Genomic DNA, 15582 nt, shown 5'->3' with positions numbered 1-15582 from the left:
CATCCATTTACATAGCATTCCTAGCATAATTGTGTTTTTGTTCTGCCCTGCACAGTAGGGTGGAGCGTTATTTTTTTTTCGAATTTGGAAATGGACCTAGTGCCAAAAGTTGTTACTTGTGATTAGATTTAAAACTGTATAATTAAATTTCTTGATACGTTTTTGGAAATACTGCCCCAAGCTTCCCGCAATTACGAAATAGTACACTTTTTAGACAATATTTTAAGTTTATTATAAAACGTTTATTTACTTATTTACTATCAGAACTTAAGTAATAATAATGATATGTCACTAAAAATGGCAAATTATGAAAATTTACAGTTACATAGTATAAAAAAATGTGAAATCAATGCGTTTTGTAATTTTTTTAGTTTCGAAAACTGGCATTCTTTTTCGAGATAGAAGACGGGTTCTTATGAAACCATCTCTCCTGATCTGACCACATACAGCAGCAGAAGCATCTGTTACTATTTTCACACACCTTTCAGTACCTTAAGTGTGACAAGGGTACTTACGTACCTACTTTTTTAAAAGTGACAGTATAAAATCATCATTTTTTTCTGGGGTTTCAATACACTCTAGGATAGTGCTTATGTTATGTTTTGTTACTTATGTTACTTATGTTTTTTAAAATTGGAGGCTCGGTGACAGCCACATCATTCCAGACGACAAGGTCAATATAGTCTTCAGCACTAAAATTCAGTTGGGGACTCTGAACTCCCTTACGCCCGTTACAATTGAATTTCGTGCCTTAAGGATTTTGCGCAGTGATAAAACTCTCACATTTCTTCTTTCGTCTGCAAACATAGCTAATAAAATGTTATCTGTATGACCAAAGAAGCCATTCCGTTGTATGACCGGATCTACTACATTTCTTAGGTGCTCGGGAAGGTTGCTCGACAGAGCAATGGTTTTATGCAAATGTTTCGCACCGTAATTACAAGTTGGTTTCGTTTAAATGGAAAACCACATAGGATCGTAAACTTTTAAAATAAATATTACTAGATGCATCAGGTTTTCTGTAGGAGTTGTGGTCGAGACATATAATCTAAGTAGTCTGTTCGCCATCGTAAGCCACCTGGAATGAATTACCTTGCCAGGATTATTTTTGGATAAACTTTGACTACAACGGCCGAAATTAATAGCGCTACAAATGTCATAAAGAAAGAGATGATCCGAGCTTAAATCTTTTGTGTTAGAACTATTTTCTAGTATGCAACTGATTGCTTCATCGCCATCGTACCTTTTATCATCACTAACCCTATCTTATCTGTGCGAGATTGTTTATCAGATTTCGGCCGTCCTCCGCCAAGAGAAAGGTTTTGGAATCGAGTCAGATATGTCTGTGCTATGTGTCTGCGTAAATCCAGCTGGCTTTCAGCATTTCCTGCTTTTCTTGATAGTACCCAAGCATAACAAATAGCTGCATCAAGCAAGTGTGTAAAAATATACCACCACCATTTTTTACCCCTTATTCCAACCCGATAAGTATTTATGTTCTGATCCATTAGGTCGGTTCCACCCATAAATCGATTGTATTCTGTAAATATGGCTGGTTGTGGAACGCTCACCTCCTTTTTTTCTGTTGCACTGTATCTACTTACCTTGGTAATGGGGTTAGAGCTGTGATGTTCTTCAAATAGTGCATGCTCAGAAAAGATTTTGTTTAGCAAATCGAATCACAGGTTTACAGTGATTTTGGTGCCGCCAAAACTATAACTGTTTCTTATTACATTGGGTACCCGTATTAAAACTACATACTTATTTTTGTAATGCTACGTGTAGTTTTGGAGATATGAAATATGTATAAATAAAACATAATTAGCGAATATTTCATATTTATTAACGTTATTTTGCAGGTAGAAAGCTTCTTTTTCTGGATTTTTTACAATGTTCAATATTTTGACAATCCCGTGTGATACTCCAACAGTAATCCGCCATCATATGCTCATCCCAGCGACCTTGATACCTATCTTCCATCACTTTTAGATCCTGATGAAAACGCTCTCCTTGTTCTTCACTACAGGAACCAAGATTTTCAGGGAACTTATCCAAATGACTGTGCAAGTAGTGCACTTTTATGCTCATGTTACAGCCAAGATTCTTAAAGTTGTTCAAAAGGTCTTGAACTAATTCCACATAATTTTCTGCCTTTTCATTACCCAAGAAACCTTTAACAACTTTAACGAACGATTTCCAAGCCACTAATTCCAAATCATTCATTGACTTTATGAAATCTTTGTCTCTGATTAAATGTCTTATTTGTGGCCCATCAAAAATGCCAGCTTTCAGCTTTTCTTTACTTAAACCTGGAAACTTTTTTGAAATGAAATCAAAACATGAACCAGTTTTATCCAATGCCTTCACGTACTGCTTTATTAATCCTAATTTGATATGCAGTGGAAGTAAAATGATCTTATCCCTGGAAACCAATGGTGGCTTTATAACATTTTGTTTACCAACTACCATATTTTCTCTTAAGGGCCACTCTTTCTTGATCCAATGGTCTTGTTTTGCTCTGCTGTCCCATAAACATATGAAGCATGGAAATTTTGTGTACCCGCTTTGCTGACCTAATAAAAAGTTAACCATTTTCTAAATCTACGAATATGACCCATTGGTGATCTTGATACTTCAGTTTTTCTAAAACAAGGCCTACAGTTTCATATTCCTCTTTTAGCTTCGTGGAATGTGCAATCGGGACAGCTGCATATTTATTGCCAATATCTAACAAGACACATTTGAAACTCCTCTTTGAACTGTCTATAAACAACCTCCACTCGTCGGCTTGGTAACTCGGGAGACCCATTTTTGTCAAAAGGCCACCAATATCATTACAAAAAACTAAATTGTTTTCAGAGCTAAAGAATGGAAGATGTTCTCTTTCACGATTACGATAAAATGAGACTTTCGTACCTGGAGCAACTAGATTCCTCTCTTTAAGTCTAGATGCTAGTAGCTCAGACCTCTCTTTGGAAAGGTCAAGGTCTCTTATTAAGTCACTTAAAGCATTTTGAGTGAACAGTAAAGGCACTCCTGTTTCAAAATCACTGTCTTGTTCATTCGAAGAGACCTCCATCATATCTGTGCCCGACAAATCTAATGGTTCCACTCTCGTAGTGTCTGAGTATAGTAAAGGCCTTCTAGCGGACGATAAGTCAGGATATGTCATTTTCTTTTTATTTATGCCGTGCATTTGCACTACACAAAAGTAACAGTCATCAAAGAGGTTTTTTGGTTCTGACCAAATCATAGGTACACTGAACTTCGTATGTTCTCGTTTACCACTTGCCCACTGTCTTAAATGTTCAATGCATAATTTACACACGATTTTCGGTAACCACGGCCGATCTAAATCCTTAATTTTGATCTTAAAATAGTCAAAATATATCTTTTTTACGAAGTCCGTTATAGGTTTTCTAAATTTTTTCACCACATATTCGCCACAAATATAACAAAATGTATTCGGATTATTTAAACAACTTCTCTTAGACGACGACATAATAATATTATCAGATAGTTATACAAATTGACGAAATGCGAACACAGTAAACATCAGAAAATGGTTATTTATTTTTAATGTGGGTAGTTTAAAAGCTACACGTAGTATTGCCGTTCTAAAACTTTTGTACGACTTTGTATCAAGTTATTAACGAAATTATGTCATAGGATTGCCAGCACCAAATTTTTTATTTTATTTTGTAGACCTGTGTTATGTTTACATCGATATCCGCTAATGGTAGGTTTTTAAAAAAGTCTTCTTCAAAGTCTTCATCAATCTGCAAATATTAAATTCAATTAGTTTTACTCGTTAGAGCTTTAAGTAGATGAAATATATATTCAACTCACTTTTTGTTGATTGTCGTTATCACTTAGATCAATCATTTCAATTTCATCATTCGGCTTGTTAATTTTGTTCTCTACAGATAAAGGAATAGGCTCAATACTCAAATCTGAATTATCTAAGATCTTTACATCCATTTCCACTAATGGTAGATTTTCAAGGCAGTCTTCTTCTTCATCAATCTGAAAATATTAAATACTATCTTTAACCTAACCAATATAATGACTGTCAAAACATGCAAAGAATATAGCTCCCATTGAGAATCGAACTCGAAAGTTCTGGGTTCGTTCGTATCCCAATCGTCCCCTAAAACAATAAAAAAATAATAATATAAAGTTAATGCCTACCTGTTCTTCATGGAAACATACTTTTGGATCTGGAACCTCTCTAGATCTATTTGCATTCCATGCTTTCTCATTTTTTTTATTAAAGATATGGGTTTTCAATTCGTAGCATTCACAAAGACCTCTGTCAACACCGCAAAAACAAGACAAACTGTATTGAATTTGACCTTCAGAATATGAAACAACTTGGTGTATCTGCATAGTACCAACTATAGGAGATAGATTGTCGGGAACAATTTTAGTTAAATTTTCTATATCGGAATTGGGTATCAGCCAGCATTTCACAGATGTCATACACTTATTCAAAATATCATAAGCTTCTGAGCCGTTTGTTATATCTTTACCAAATGCCACTTGGCGATCTAATGCTCTTTTTGTAGCGCCACCAATTCCGTCAGCGACACCTTTACCGTGGCCCGCTTCAGTAAATGACCAGGTTGAATATTCAAATCCCATCTTTTTAGTAAGTAAATTCAAAAGAAAAAAAATTTTTTTTTGTCTGTATTGAGACGTGGGTCCATCTGAATATACGTGGATTACCTTTGTCTCAGGTTTATTTTTTTTACATATCTCAGCACCGGTATTAAATGAGCCCAAATTGCTGGAGGCTCATGACAGTTACTGTCAGAAATGGTACAAAATGAGTTAGCTCTCATATTCCCCAAGTATACCATTCCTGTATGAAGTGTAATTTGATGTTTTGACGCTCCAAAATGTGTAGCCTGTATTTCTTCAGAGAGCTTACAGACGTAATTTTCAGAAAAATCGCAAACAATTAATACTTCGTGCGATTTGAGTTCTTGTATGCAGGTCTGATATTGCTTCTGTTGATGCCTCCAAATGAAATAATGTTTCTTAAAAACGGGGATATTTTTCTCAAACATGTCTATAAGTTGAGATATGGTTCCACTCTTTCTCAGTTTTACAGTCTTTTTAGTGATAACCGTTTTTTTAATACCCTTTTCATTTTTTTTGTATTCATGGTTTACTCTCTCCCATTGATACCACTCAGTTTGTGACTCGGATTTTCCAGGCTCTAAATTATAGTTTAATTTGTATCCACTGCACTTTATACAATCACCCATCATACATCGCTCTGATTTTAAATCACAGGACAATTCTTTCAAGGTATCACTCATACTTGGATGTGATAATACTTTGTTTTTCTTCAGTGCATAGAATATCATTTCTATGTTGTTGTGTTTTGCATATAAACAGGTTTCTCTATTTTGAATATTTGGAGTTAAAACATAATAGGGTTTATATTTGTAAAATGTAGAAAAACTTCGTGTTCCACCTTCTTCTTTGTAAATGTTGTATAAATTTAATAAAGTATCAGTAAGATAGCGTATTTGTTTTGTGATTTTTCCACGAGTCCGACATTCCCTTTTCCCTGCTGTTAATCGAGTTATATCATCTCTGATATAAAATTTCTCAATTTCATTTTTAATGCTATCATTTCTTTGTCTTCTCTGAATTAATCTTATTTTCCCCTTCAGTCCTAATATATTTTTTTTTCTAGCATCTCGTACTTCGGTGCTTTCTACCATCTCTTTAAAAACTTTCTTTTCCTTCTGTGATTTGCATTTAGCGTAAGTGGCCTTAATAGTACATTCCATGAATTCGTTTCTTGCATTGACTAATTCTAAATTACTGTTTAACTCACAAATCTTTTTTTCAGACTCCTGTTTGTTCCTGTAAAGCCTCTGTTTATATTTGTTTACTAACTTTGTTAATTGACGTATCCGTTTCAATGCCGCATTGTATTTTTTCACTACTGCATTATTACAGAGTTTCTTTCTTAAAGCTTCTTCTTTCATAGTTTTACTACGTGTCGCTTTTTCTTCATTGAAAGTTTCTTGTACATTAAGAACGTCTTTTTTTTGTTTTTGGTGACGCTTTTGTTCTCTCCATAATTTCCTTTTTTTTTCTTTCTCTTCATCCGATAATTCACTAACTTTCTTGGTTTTGGACTTAACATAATCTGCGTGCTTCTTTTTTTGAGCTTTGTATTTTTCGGGGTCACTTTTGAGTTTTTCCCTATATTTTTTCATTCTTTCGGCTGGTGTTAAGGGCATTTTATTACTTAAGCGACTCTAAAACAAAATAAAATGTTGTTATAACCACACACTACCTACCCTGAGTTCTCCCTACCCTCACTCGCCTAGAAGTTTTCAGGACAAATTATTTCAAATACATACATATCAAACATTATCAACAAAAAAATTATTTCAAATACATACATATCAAACATTATCAACAAAATCTGGCCCCACTGTTGATTTTATATGCGTACAATGTACTAAATAAATATAGGTTTTTAGAAGATCAATAAAAAAGTCCGCGACACAATACATCTAACTTCTATAGTTAAGTAACTACAAAATAAAGTAAAATGATTTAAATTAAAAGGTACATTTGGAGACTTATTACTACACAAGTATATTAGTTCTTATGATTTAAAAGTAACTTCATCAACAAGATAATTTTACGAAGATTTTGTCTTTTACAGCACACTAATTGGATTAATAGTTTCGGAAATATCGTGAAGTTAATAAATACGCACTCCAAATTATTTAAGTAGGTAGATAAGTTGTTGAACGAACACGACTGCGGCTCGCGCTATACCTACTACCTACGTCCTATTACTCTTAGTACCTATTATTATTTGTTGTCTGTATACTTTTACTACCACATTAAACGAATATACATTTGCCGCGGGCGGAGCCGCGGGCAACAGCTAGTATTTTATATATTATGATAAGCCTGATATTTATTGAATACAAATTTATTGACTTACGATAAAAATTAAATTTCTAAAATGCATTCAAGTAAAGCCAGGGTGTATCGCCAATAAATTCACAATATGTATACGCCCTAATCTTTCCACTGAGTTACAAATTCAATCCAATGAGTAAAATGTTTCTCAGCGGACGTAACGTTTCTATGTAAGGAAATTTTGTAAAAATATGTTTTATATGTAATATTTGTGTTTATGCATGTATTTCCAATTAAAGTTAAAGTATAAGCCCTTAACTTCCTCGTCAACAAAATAAAAACACTTTGGATATAAGTCTTACCTTAAATTTGCCTTGGATAATCGCGTTTATCAATGGAAAATTTCCACTGCACCAAATGAACACCCACACACTTTGGCTTCTCAGTAAGGTGTGCCTAAAAATGGCGTCCGTCCGACCAATGATAGCTCTGTTAGTGTTGTCAAATTAGAAATACCTTTTAACCGACAAAAAGTTTTTAAACTTTAAAAATTTGGCTAAAATTAACGTAACTCAGTAGGAATTTTCCACTTAGGCCAATTTGCGTTACAGTAAATAAAGTCTTATTTTACTATCTTAGCGTTGAGATTTCCGTGTGAGGCTTATTAAATGTTAAGATTACATATCTGCCTATGGATTCAATAAAATTTTAAAAGTTTTGGCGGCAAAAGTGAGTAAGGAATAACCACTAAGTTCAGTGAGTGACATAACATTTTCCTACTTATGATAACTTTCAGAAAACTATAAAAAATACAATTTTTTTTTTAAATATAAATAAAAAATATATACATAAACAAAAATAAATGCTTTTTTATATTTCGTTCACATCATAAGTATTAGATAATTATCTTTTAAAAAATCAAGGGCACAAGTGCGGTGACACGTGAAAATGGCAAAGTACAAAAAAAAAAAATACGCCCTAAAAGCTCATAGAAGTTAGTCACTTCTTCTCTACTAAAATCTTTAGCTCTAGCCACAGATAAGCCTTCAGTTTGTCTTATGGATAACTCTGGACTCCTCTCAATAAAACTTTTGAACCATGTAACACCGGCCGATTGCTTTTTATTGTCAAATTTGAGTTTTAGTTTTTCAGCAAATTGATATGCTAGCATACATATTGTCTGCCTGTAGGAGGAAATCCTGCATCTGCATTTTTCAACAACCTTTTTTCATTTTGAAACCCAAGACAGGATGTTTCCTCAGTGGTTATTGTGTTTTGTTTTGAGCAGCGTAACGCCTTCTGAAAGTTCTGGATGAAATTCCAAAGAGTCGAGATATTCCATTGATCCCCATAATCCCTTTGTCCATTTCATTGAAAGCTGGTTGTGTAATTTATCTGCAGTCCATCCACCATACCACCATACACCATACCATCCTGTTGATTATCACCTTCCAATTCAGAGTCAAATTCACAATCTTCAACCTGCACTTGATCTTCAGTTGTATCAGATTCTATGTCGCTGCAATCCTCGTCAGGCATTTCTTCCTCAATTGACATCTCTTGGTGAAGCCATCTTTGAATGTTTTTATCCATTTTAGATCCACACATATTCCATCACTGTTAGACACATAAACGTGCGCAGCCGCAAGACATGCACACATCGTCCATGTGACCGCTGGTAGGTGGTTAAGGGTTAAATGTAGGAGACGTTTCATTCATGTGACACCTTGAGATTTTAATACTTTTAGTTTGTCTTTCATTTCGGCACCTACAATGTTTTCAAATTCTTTTAGGGACATGAGTTTGTTGTCAAAACAACTGTTCTTTATTCTTTGATTGACTTAAACATTTGGAGTAATCTAAAGCAATCTCATCAAAGGGACAAGCCACATGCTCGTAAACTATTTGCAATAGTTTCAGGTTTAAAGTAATATACAACAGTTTTAAGGATCATACCGATGTTTCATTTTGTTATCACTTCTTCAATGTTTTCTGATTGAAATTTTCGAACTGCGTTTCGGTATCTTTTATTAATAGGCCTAAAACTGAAACAACTGCTGGCTGAGTGATGCGGGTAGTGTTGGGGTAAAGAGCAACTAGATCAATTATAACTCTTTGCAAGTCAAACTAAGCTGCAAAGTGATATGGCTTTTGTGACCATCTATAAATAGAATAACTGGTCTTTTGATGTTGCTTTCAGTAAGATATGGATCAAATATTTCAGTGATAAACTGGTTCAAACCATCTGCCGTCATCCACCCTAAATCACTGCGTCCGATACCCCATTTAGATGGCACTGATGTCGCACTCAGGCAGTCGTTTGTAAGGAAATACCATTAATGGAGGACAAGTTTTGCCATCAGCGGAAAAGGTAAATACCGTAACGTTTTCTTTGGAGTTCCAGTTCCACAGAATAAACATTTTTGTCTCCTTTAACAGCAAGTACGCGACCAGTAGAAGGACACAGCTGAAATCCTGTCTCGTCAGCATTAAACATACACTTTGGGTCCTGAATTGGCTCTAACAAGTTTTCACTTGTCAGGTAGTTTCTTATTTCAAGAAACCATTTCTTTATGTCCGCTTCAGACACACAGGCACTGGCTTTAGTTACTCCCTCGCTGGTTCTTTTAACTAAATTAGGGTGACGTTTTAAAAAAGCTTTTAGCCATCCCGGACTAGGCCGATTATTGACAAAAGGGGTATCGCGTGGACGCGTACTTCCGGACTTTCTAGGAAAGCCTTTACGGACCATTTTAATCAACCACTCTGCGATCGTATTCTTATGTCAAATACGGTGTCGGTCCGAATTGAGATTTCGAAGTAGGATTTTTTAGTTTGAACTGTAAAGTACCTCTAGGTAGGTAATAAGACACCGTAAAAAAGTACCACGAAAATTTTGACTTTATGACAACCCACACGTTAATGGAAATTTTTGTGCACTTTCGAGAAGCGCGATAAGAGATAAAGAGCTATGGCAGCTTCCCATACATCATTTTAGGTCATGTCTAAAGTTAGCGTCTACGAATGAAATATATCTTGCCTAATAGAGCTTATTTTCTGGATCTTGGTGAAAAAAACTATATAGCCGTATGACTTCAGGTTTTTGAAATATACTGTTTTGAAGTTTTGTAGGTTATGTCACCATCAACCTTAATATTAGTTTATGTTGTATCAAATACTTTACTACGGAAACTGAGTAAGGCATATTATTCACAATTACGCATGTTAAGCTACAGCACTTATGGTTAGGTACCATTCGTATCAGTGACTACAAATGATATTTAGGTAAGTATATAATATTAGCATGCCACAGTTTGTAAAATGTTTGATTACCATATAGGTATTTATTATAGAAAATTGGTTTGAGGTCTCTCTTATGTATGGTTAAGGTAGGGAAAAGTAGTAAATGAAAAACAAGATTTAATTTTACATTATTTTATTCCTCTTCATTCTCTAAAACTAATACATCATCCAAAAATGCTGCTGGTGCAAAGACATTTGGTTGGTATCTTGCCCATCCCAAATACCAAACTATAGTCATTACGTGAGCACAGCATCCAACGGTACGTCGACCAACAAGGCAACTACAGCAATATTCAGTAATACCAGTCCGCCCAGGTATATTATTTTCTATTAAAACATAGACATAATATTGTTTACGGCTTACATGCCTCGATTTTATTCTACCTCTTATTAAAGTAGCATCATCACTGCCTCAGGGTGCGTCCACATCTGGCGAATGTGCCGCGAATGTGCAACTCACGAACGGTACGCGAACTGCACTCGCGCTGCACGCATGCAGTCACTGCAATGGTTCGTTGCGCCGCCTTAGCGCAACTCATACAAGGCTCGTATAAGGCGTGCGCGCGGCGCGCGATCTGCGCGTACTCAATCCTCGCGCTTACAGTTCCATTTACTGGCTCAGTACTTTCGAAGATGTCGGACGACACTAGTGCTTTTAATATAATTGCTGCATCATTAGCTATTATATTACTGATAAAAAGGAAAAAAAAGAGACAACGGCGTTGGTGGCAAAATCCTATTTTTAAAAGAAAACAGAATATAGTAGCGGAGTTAAAAAGCCATCAATTAAGCGGCCACTATGCAAATTTTTTAAAATTGTCACCAGAATTATATGAAAATCTACTACACATGCTTAGTTTCAAGATTGCTAAAAAGGAAACGCATTTTAGGCTACCAATTTCAGTTGAAAATAAATTAAGTTTGACATTACGATTCTTGGCCACTGGAGATTCCTACACAAGCTTGCAGTACCTTTTTAGAATTTCTAAGCAAAGTATAAGTATTATTATTCCTGAAGTGTGTTTGGCGATTATCAAGTGTTTAAAGGAAAACGTACGTGTGAGTATTTTTCTAATTATCTTTATTAAATAATCACATAGCCTTTTTTATAAGCAACATATAAGTTTACAAAAAGAAAGTAGTTATTATTGAAACAAATCACTGTAGCTGTCATTCGTATCTTCTGCCGAATAATTACTTTCCTGACTGTGCGGTCTGGACGTAGAAGCACTTTGAGAATAAGTTGTATAACCTTGCGTTGACACTTGCATATTTGGTTGATAATCATAGTACCCAGAATCAGCTTTCATTATGACATCAAATATTGCCTGTTGAACCATATTTTTTGTTGAACGTGAATAAGATTCCATTTTGGCTCCAATAAAATTTATAAATGAATGTACTTCTTGTGACAATTTGGAATTATCGCTCAATTTTTCTGTAGCAGTCTTTAAACATTGTAGGGCTTCAGTTACGATTTTATCATCCGTCGATTTTTTCTTTTTGGACGGCGGAGGTTCAATAAAAGACAGGTCGCTTTCAGTGTCAGTATTTATTCCATCATCTTGTACCTGTCGCTCATCCACTTTATCTTGTTCTATATCTGCCTGTTCCTGTAATAATGTTTTTATATTTATATTATTATTTTTCAGGTGCCAAGGAGACCAGAAATATGGCTAGAAGTGAGTAAAGGATTCGAAGATAAATGGCATTTGCCCCATTGCATTGGCGCAATAGACGGTAAACATATAGTCATACAGGCACCTCCGAAAAGTGGAACTGAATATCATAATTACAAATCTACTTTTAGTATTGTTCTGTTTGCACTGGTAGACTCAGATTATAAATTTATGTTTGCTGATGTTGGTTGCCAGGGGCGTATATCTGATGGAGGGATATTCAAAGATACAGAGTTCTACAAGATGATGCAAAATGGCTCCTTAAATTTACCACAAGAAAAAGCATTACCTTACAGGACTAAAGCGATACCCTACTTCTTTGTTGCTGACAGCGCTTTTGCTCTAGATAAACATGTGATGAAACCATACTCCGGTAACCACAGTAAAGGCACTCCGGAACGCATTTTTAACTATAGATTAAGCAGAGCTCGCAGAATTGTTGAGAGTGCCTTTGGCATTGCATCATCCATTTTTAGGGTACTTAGAAAACCTATGATATTAAAACCAGAAGTTGCTGAAGTAGTCGTTATGAGTATTATTCACTTGCATAATTATTTGAAACAGAACGCCACCGATAGTTATACAACTAATTCCAATATGTATATAAATCAATCCGTACCTAATTTGACATCTCTTTCAAATATTCAAACATCACAAATAAGATATTCAAGAGAAATAAACGAAATAAGAGATGAGATTGCTTCTTATTGCGTAAATGAAGGCCGTATTGCATTTCAAGATAAATATTGTTGATTTAATTACTTACAGTATTTATACGTTTCCTTGGTTTATCCCGATCAGCTAAAAAGGAAAAAGCGTCATAGGCAAACCATCTACTTTTGTAAGTCTCGGATGCACCTAAAAATATAGAATAATATTAGTTACATAGTCAATTTAACTAATAAAATAAAACATAAAAAGTAACAAATAGTTTTTTACTCGCCTTTCCCTGTCCCTTTACTTTTTTGACTTTTTCCTTTCTCTCTTCTAAAAGAAGATAAAAGACTTAACAGTTTGCTACGGCATTGTTCATAATCGCTTCCCATTATAGCACCAATTTCTTTCCACGCATCATTTTTTACATTTTTTCTATAGTAATATTGATCTTTAGGATCCCACAAAACTGGAAATCTTTTATATGTTTCAATTAAGCGTAAACAGTTCTCCTCCGTCCACTCCATGACAACACGTACTTAACCTCCAATAATCAGAAACGAACTGAGCGGGTAAGGGGTGCGGGGATTGAGACGCGGGTGGAAGGAAGACGCGAGCCGCTAGCGCGCCGCCCGCGCGCTGATCGCGTACGGCGCTTAGGTTGCGCGTGAACTGCGCGCGGGCGGCGCAGGAGCGGCGCTCGAACAAAATTGTACGCGCGCAGCTCGCAAACGGCTCGCGAGCTGCACATTCGCGGCACATTCGCCAGATGTGGACGCACCCTAAGATCATATTCAGATGATCGCACATATTCTCTACTCACTTCTATCCTGTATCCCCCATGACTTCTAATATGTTCCCCATAGTATGACCGGGCTTGCCTAATCTGGTAAGTTCCAAGAGCGAATAATATTAAATCTCTCTCTTCCATTACAGGGAAATATGAAATATTATTTCTATCAGCTGTGATGCTTTCAAAGAAGGATGTGCGTCTATTCATATTTAATTCATCAATTTTATTTGATAAATTATTTTCAAGTGTTTTACGTTCTCTTATTATCTCTAATATTTCATTTACGTACACATTGTCTTGAAATCGAACACCAAACCTATTTAATAGAGCCGCTGCAATTGAAAAAAGTTCACATAAGTTAGGCAGAGCCAAGTGAAAGTATTCTTGTCTAAATAATTTAAAATTAGTTTTGAAATGACCATTTACAGCCTCTACTACCCATCTACACAGTGTTACGCAGCGACTCTCATTGGCTTGAGCTGTAGTAAGTTGGCGTTCTCCTTCTAAAAGTGTATCTGGTGTACAAGTTCTATACCCACATCCTTCTAATAAACTAATACTATCCCTGAAACCACGGTCTAAAATGAACACATCATCTTCTAAAAAATATGATCTTAGAGCAGATCCTTCTGAAAAGAGGCTTTTCATAATATCAGCATCTGATGTAGTTGCCTTGTATGGGCCGAAAATATCAATAATATAACCATCACATGCTACAATCAAGAAAGGTTTAACCAAGTTTCGGTATTTATGTAGGGAATAAGTTTGTTTTTGGAACATGTAATTGGAACTTTTATGAATATAAATGTATGTACCATCACAAATAACAATGGCATTACTTCCATTCCCATATAAACCTTCAGGGATTGATAGAGAGTGTTGACGCAACTGTTCTCTTGATATATGATTGATGCCTAAATTGGAAGGAACAAAGTCTTGTACAAGAATTTCACGCACTTTATGCATTAATGTCTCCATTGTTCTTCTTGGCATTCCAATTAATAAAGAGATTCTTTCATCTGAGTCTCCAGTTCTCATTTTAATTAACAGTATGGCTAAACCCACTGTCCCTTTTCTAATTTCACTCAATCGAGGCATTTCTTCTAATAGTGTACGGAATTGATCCTTTGTATACCCAATCCAGTAGCGAAATAGCTGATCATCCATTTCTAATGGGTTTTCAAAATCTATTGTCACATTTAAAGAATTGACAAATGAAAAAACATGTGCTATTTGATCAGCACTAAATGTTTCAATGGAGTTATCAGCTTCGAAAAGTGTACCCCACAAATTGCTATTTATATGATCATCGCATATACGAGCTAATTTAGGTATATAAAACCTATGATCTTTAATCAAAAGAGCACGAAAATTATCTGATATGCTTCTCAGTGTTGTTTGAGGGCAATTGAGAAAAACACACCTTTTATTGTTGTTTGCAGCTCTTTTATATCCAGGTATTAAAATCGTTTGTGTGATTGTTTCATCTTCCACACCCTCAGGTCTTCTTTCATTTAAATCAGAAGACTCCTCCCGATCTTGTGAAATGTCTGATGCAGATTGTTGTCCATGTTCACTGTCCACATGATGCATTCTACGTACTTCTCTTTGAGTTCTCAGCCAACATGCATGACATACTCTATCGGTAGTTGTTACCTGAAAATATATTTTTTTTATAATTTGTAGTTGAAATAAATAGTACTTCTACCATATCCATGTGTAATGCAGATAAAGCTGATTGTAGTAGCTTTTTATTCTTACATATTAATTTATTTCAAGAATTATTTTATTTCAAGTAACAAGACTCATAATTAATTTTCAAGTACATTGGGTGTGTTCTTAGGCAGGCAAGTTTAAGACTTTGGAGCCTGAGTATTTGTATGCAAAAATCTAACACCAGTGTTGATCGCTCAAGAAAAAGAAAAGCAAATATTTGTTTTATTTACCTGCCGTGGCGCTACTTTGTTCTTGATTATGTCTATCATAGATTGATGGAGTTCATTAGGATTGTCTCTTAGTATCCTGTCACTTTGCCTTTGTGTAATTGAACAACCGCAAAGAAGGCACACATTAGTGTGGCCCCTCTGACTAGATCCAGCTTGTTCTCCATCACCACTGGTAACTTCTTGTTGCAAATTATCATTTATTGCAAATATCAAAAGATCTCTGCATGCTTCACATACGAAGTCATTCTCATTCATCTGGAAGAGAAACAATTACATTAATTAAATGGGTGACTATAATGAA

General features: G+C 35.2%; 4 protein-coding genes across 4 annotated transcripts; 1 reads left to right on the top strand and 3 right to left on the bottom strand.

The window, feature by feature from the left end:
• Window positions 1-3689: 3689 nt before the first annotated feature.
• Window positions 3690-4644, bottom strand: LOC132902990 (uncharacterized). The gene is made up of 3 exons (XM_060950117.1): window positions 4192-4644; window positions 3850-4026; window positions 3690-3779 (listed from the first exon to the last, which is right to left on the bottom strand). Exons 1-3 carry the CDS (start codon window positions 4642-4644, stop codon window positions 3690-3692), a joined length of 720 nt encoding a protein of 239 aa, XP_060806100.1.
• A 6012-nt stretch (window positions 4645-10656) lies between these two features.
• LOC106133455 (uncharacterized) lies at window positions 10657-12867 on the top strand. Its single transcript, XM_013333189.2, has 2 exons — window positions 10657-11268; window positions 11862-12867. The coding sequence occupies exons 1-2, from the start codon at window positions 10657-10659 to the stop codon at window positions 12639-12641; spliced, it is 1392 nt and encodes a 463-aa protein (XP_013188643.2). The 3' UTR covers window positions 12642-12867.
• Window positions 11261-13312, bottom strand: LOC106133464 (uncharacterized). Its single transcript, XM_013333198.2, has 3 exons — window positions 12832-13312; window positions 12655-12746; window positions 11261-11822 (listed from the first exon to the last, which is right to left on the bottom strand). The coding sequence occupies exons 1-3, from the start codon at window positions 13067-13069 to the stop codon at window positions 11355-11357; spliced, it is 798 nt and encodes a 265-aa protein (XP_013188652.1). The 5' UTR covers window positions 13070-13312; the 3' UTR covers window positions 11261-11354.
• On the bottom strand, window positions 13096-15550 carry LOC132902989 (uncharacterized). The gene is made up of 2 exons (XM_060950116.1): window positions 15282-15550; window positions 13096-14991 (listed from the first exon to the last, which is right to left on the bottom strand). The coding sequence occupies exons 1-2, from the start codon at window positions 15534-15536 to the stop codon at window positions 13096-13098; spliced, it is 2151 nt and encodes a 716-aa protein (XP_060806099.1). The 5' UTR covers window positions 15537-15550.
• Window positions 15551-15582: the final 32 nt, after the last annotated feature.

Source organism: Amyelois transitella, chromosome 20, assembly GCF_032362555.1.
Source record: "Amyelois transitella isolate CPQ chromosome 20, ilAmyTran1.1, whole genome shotgun sequence".
NCBI classification, from domain to species: domain Eukaryota; kingdom Metazoa; phylum Arthropoda; class Insecta; order Lepidoptera; family Pyralidae; genus Amyelois; species Amyelois transitella.
This window is presented reverse-complemented; position numbering and strand designations above follow the sequence as displayed.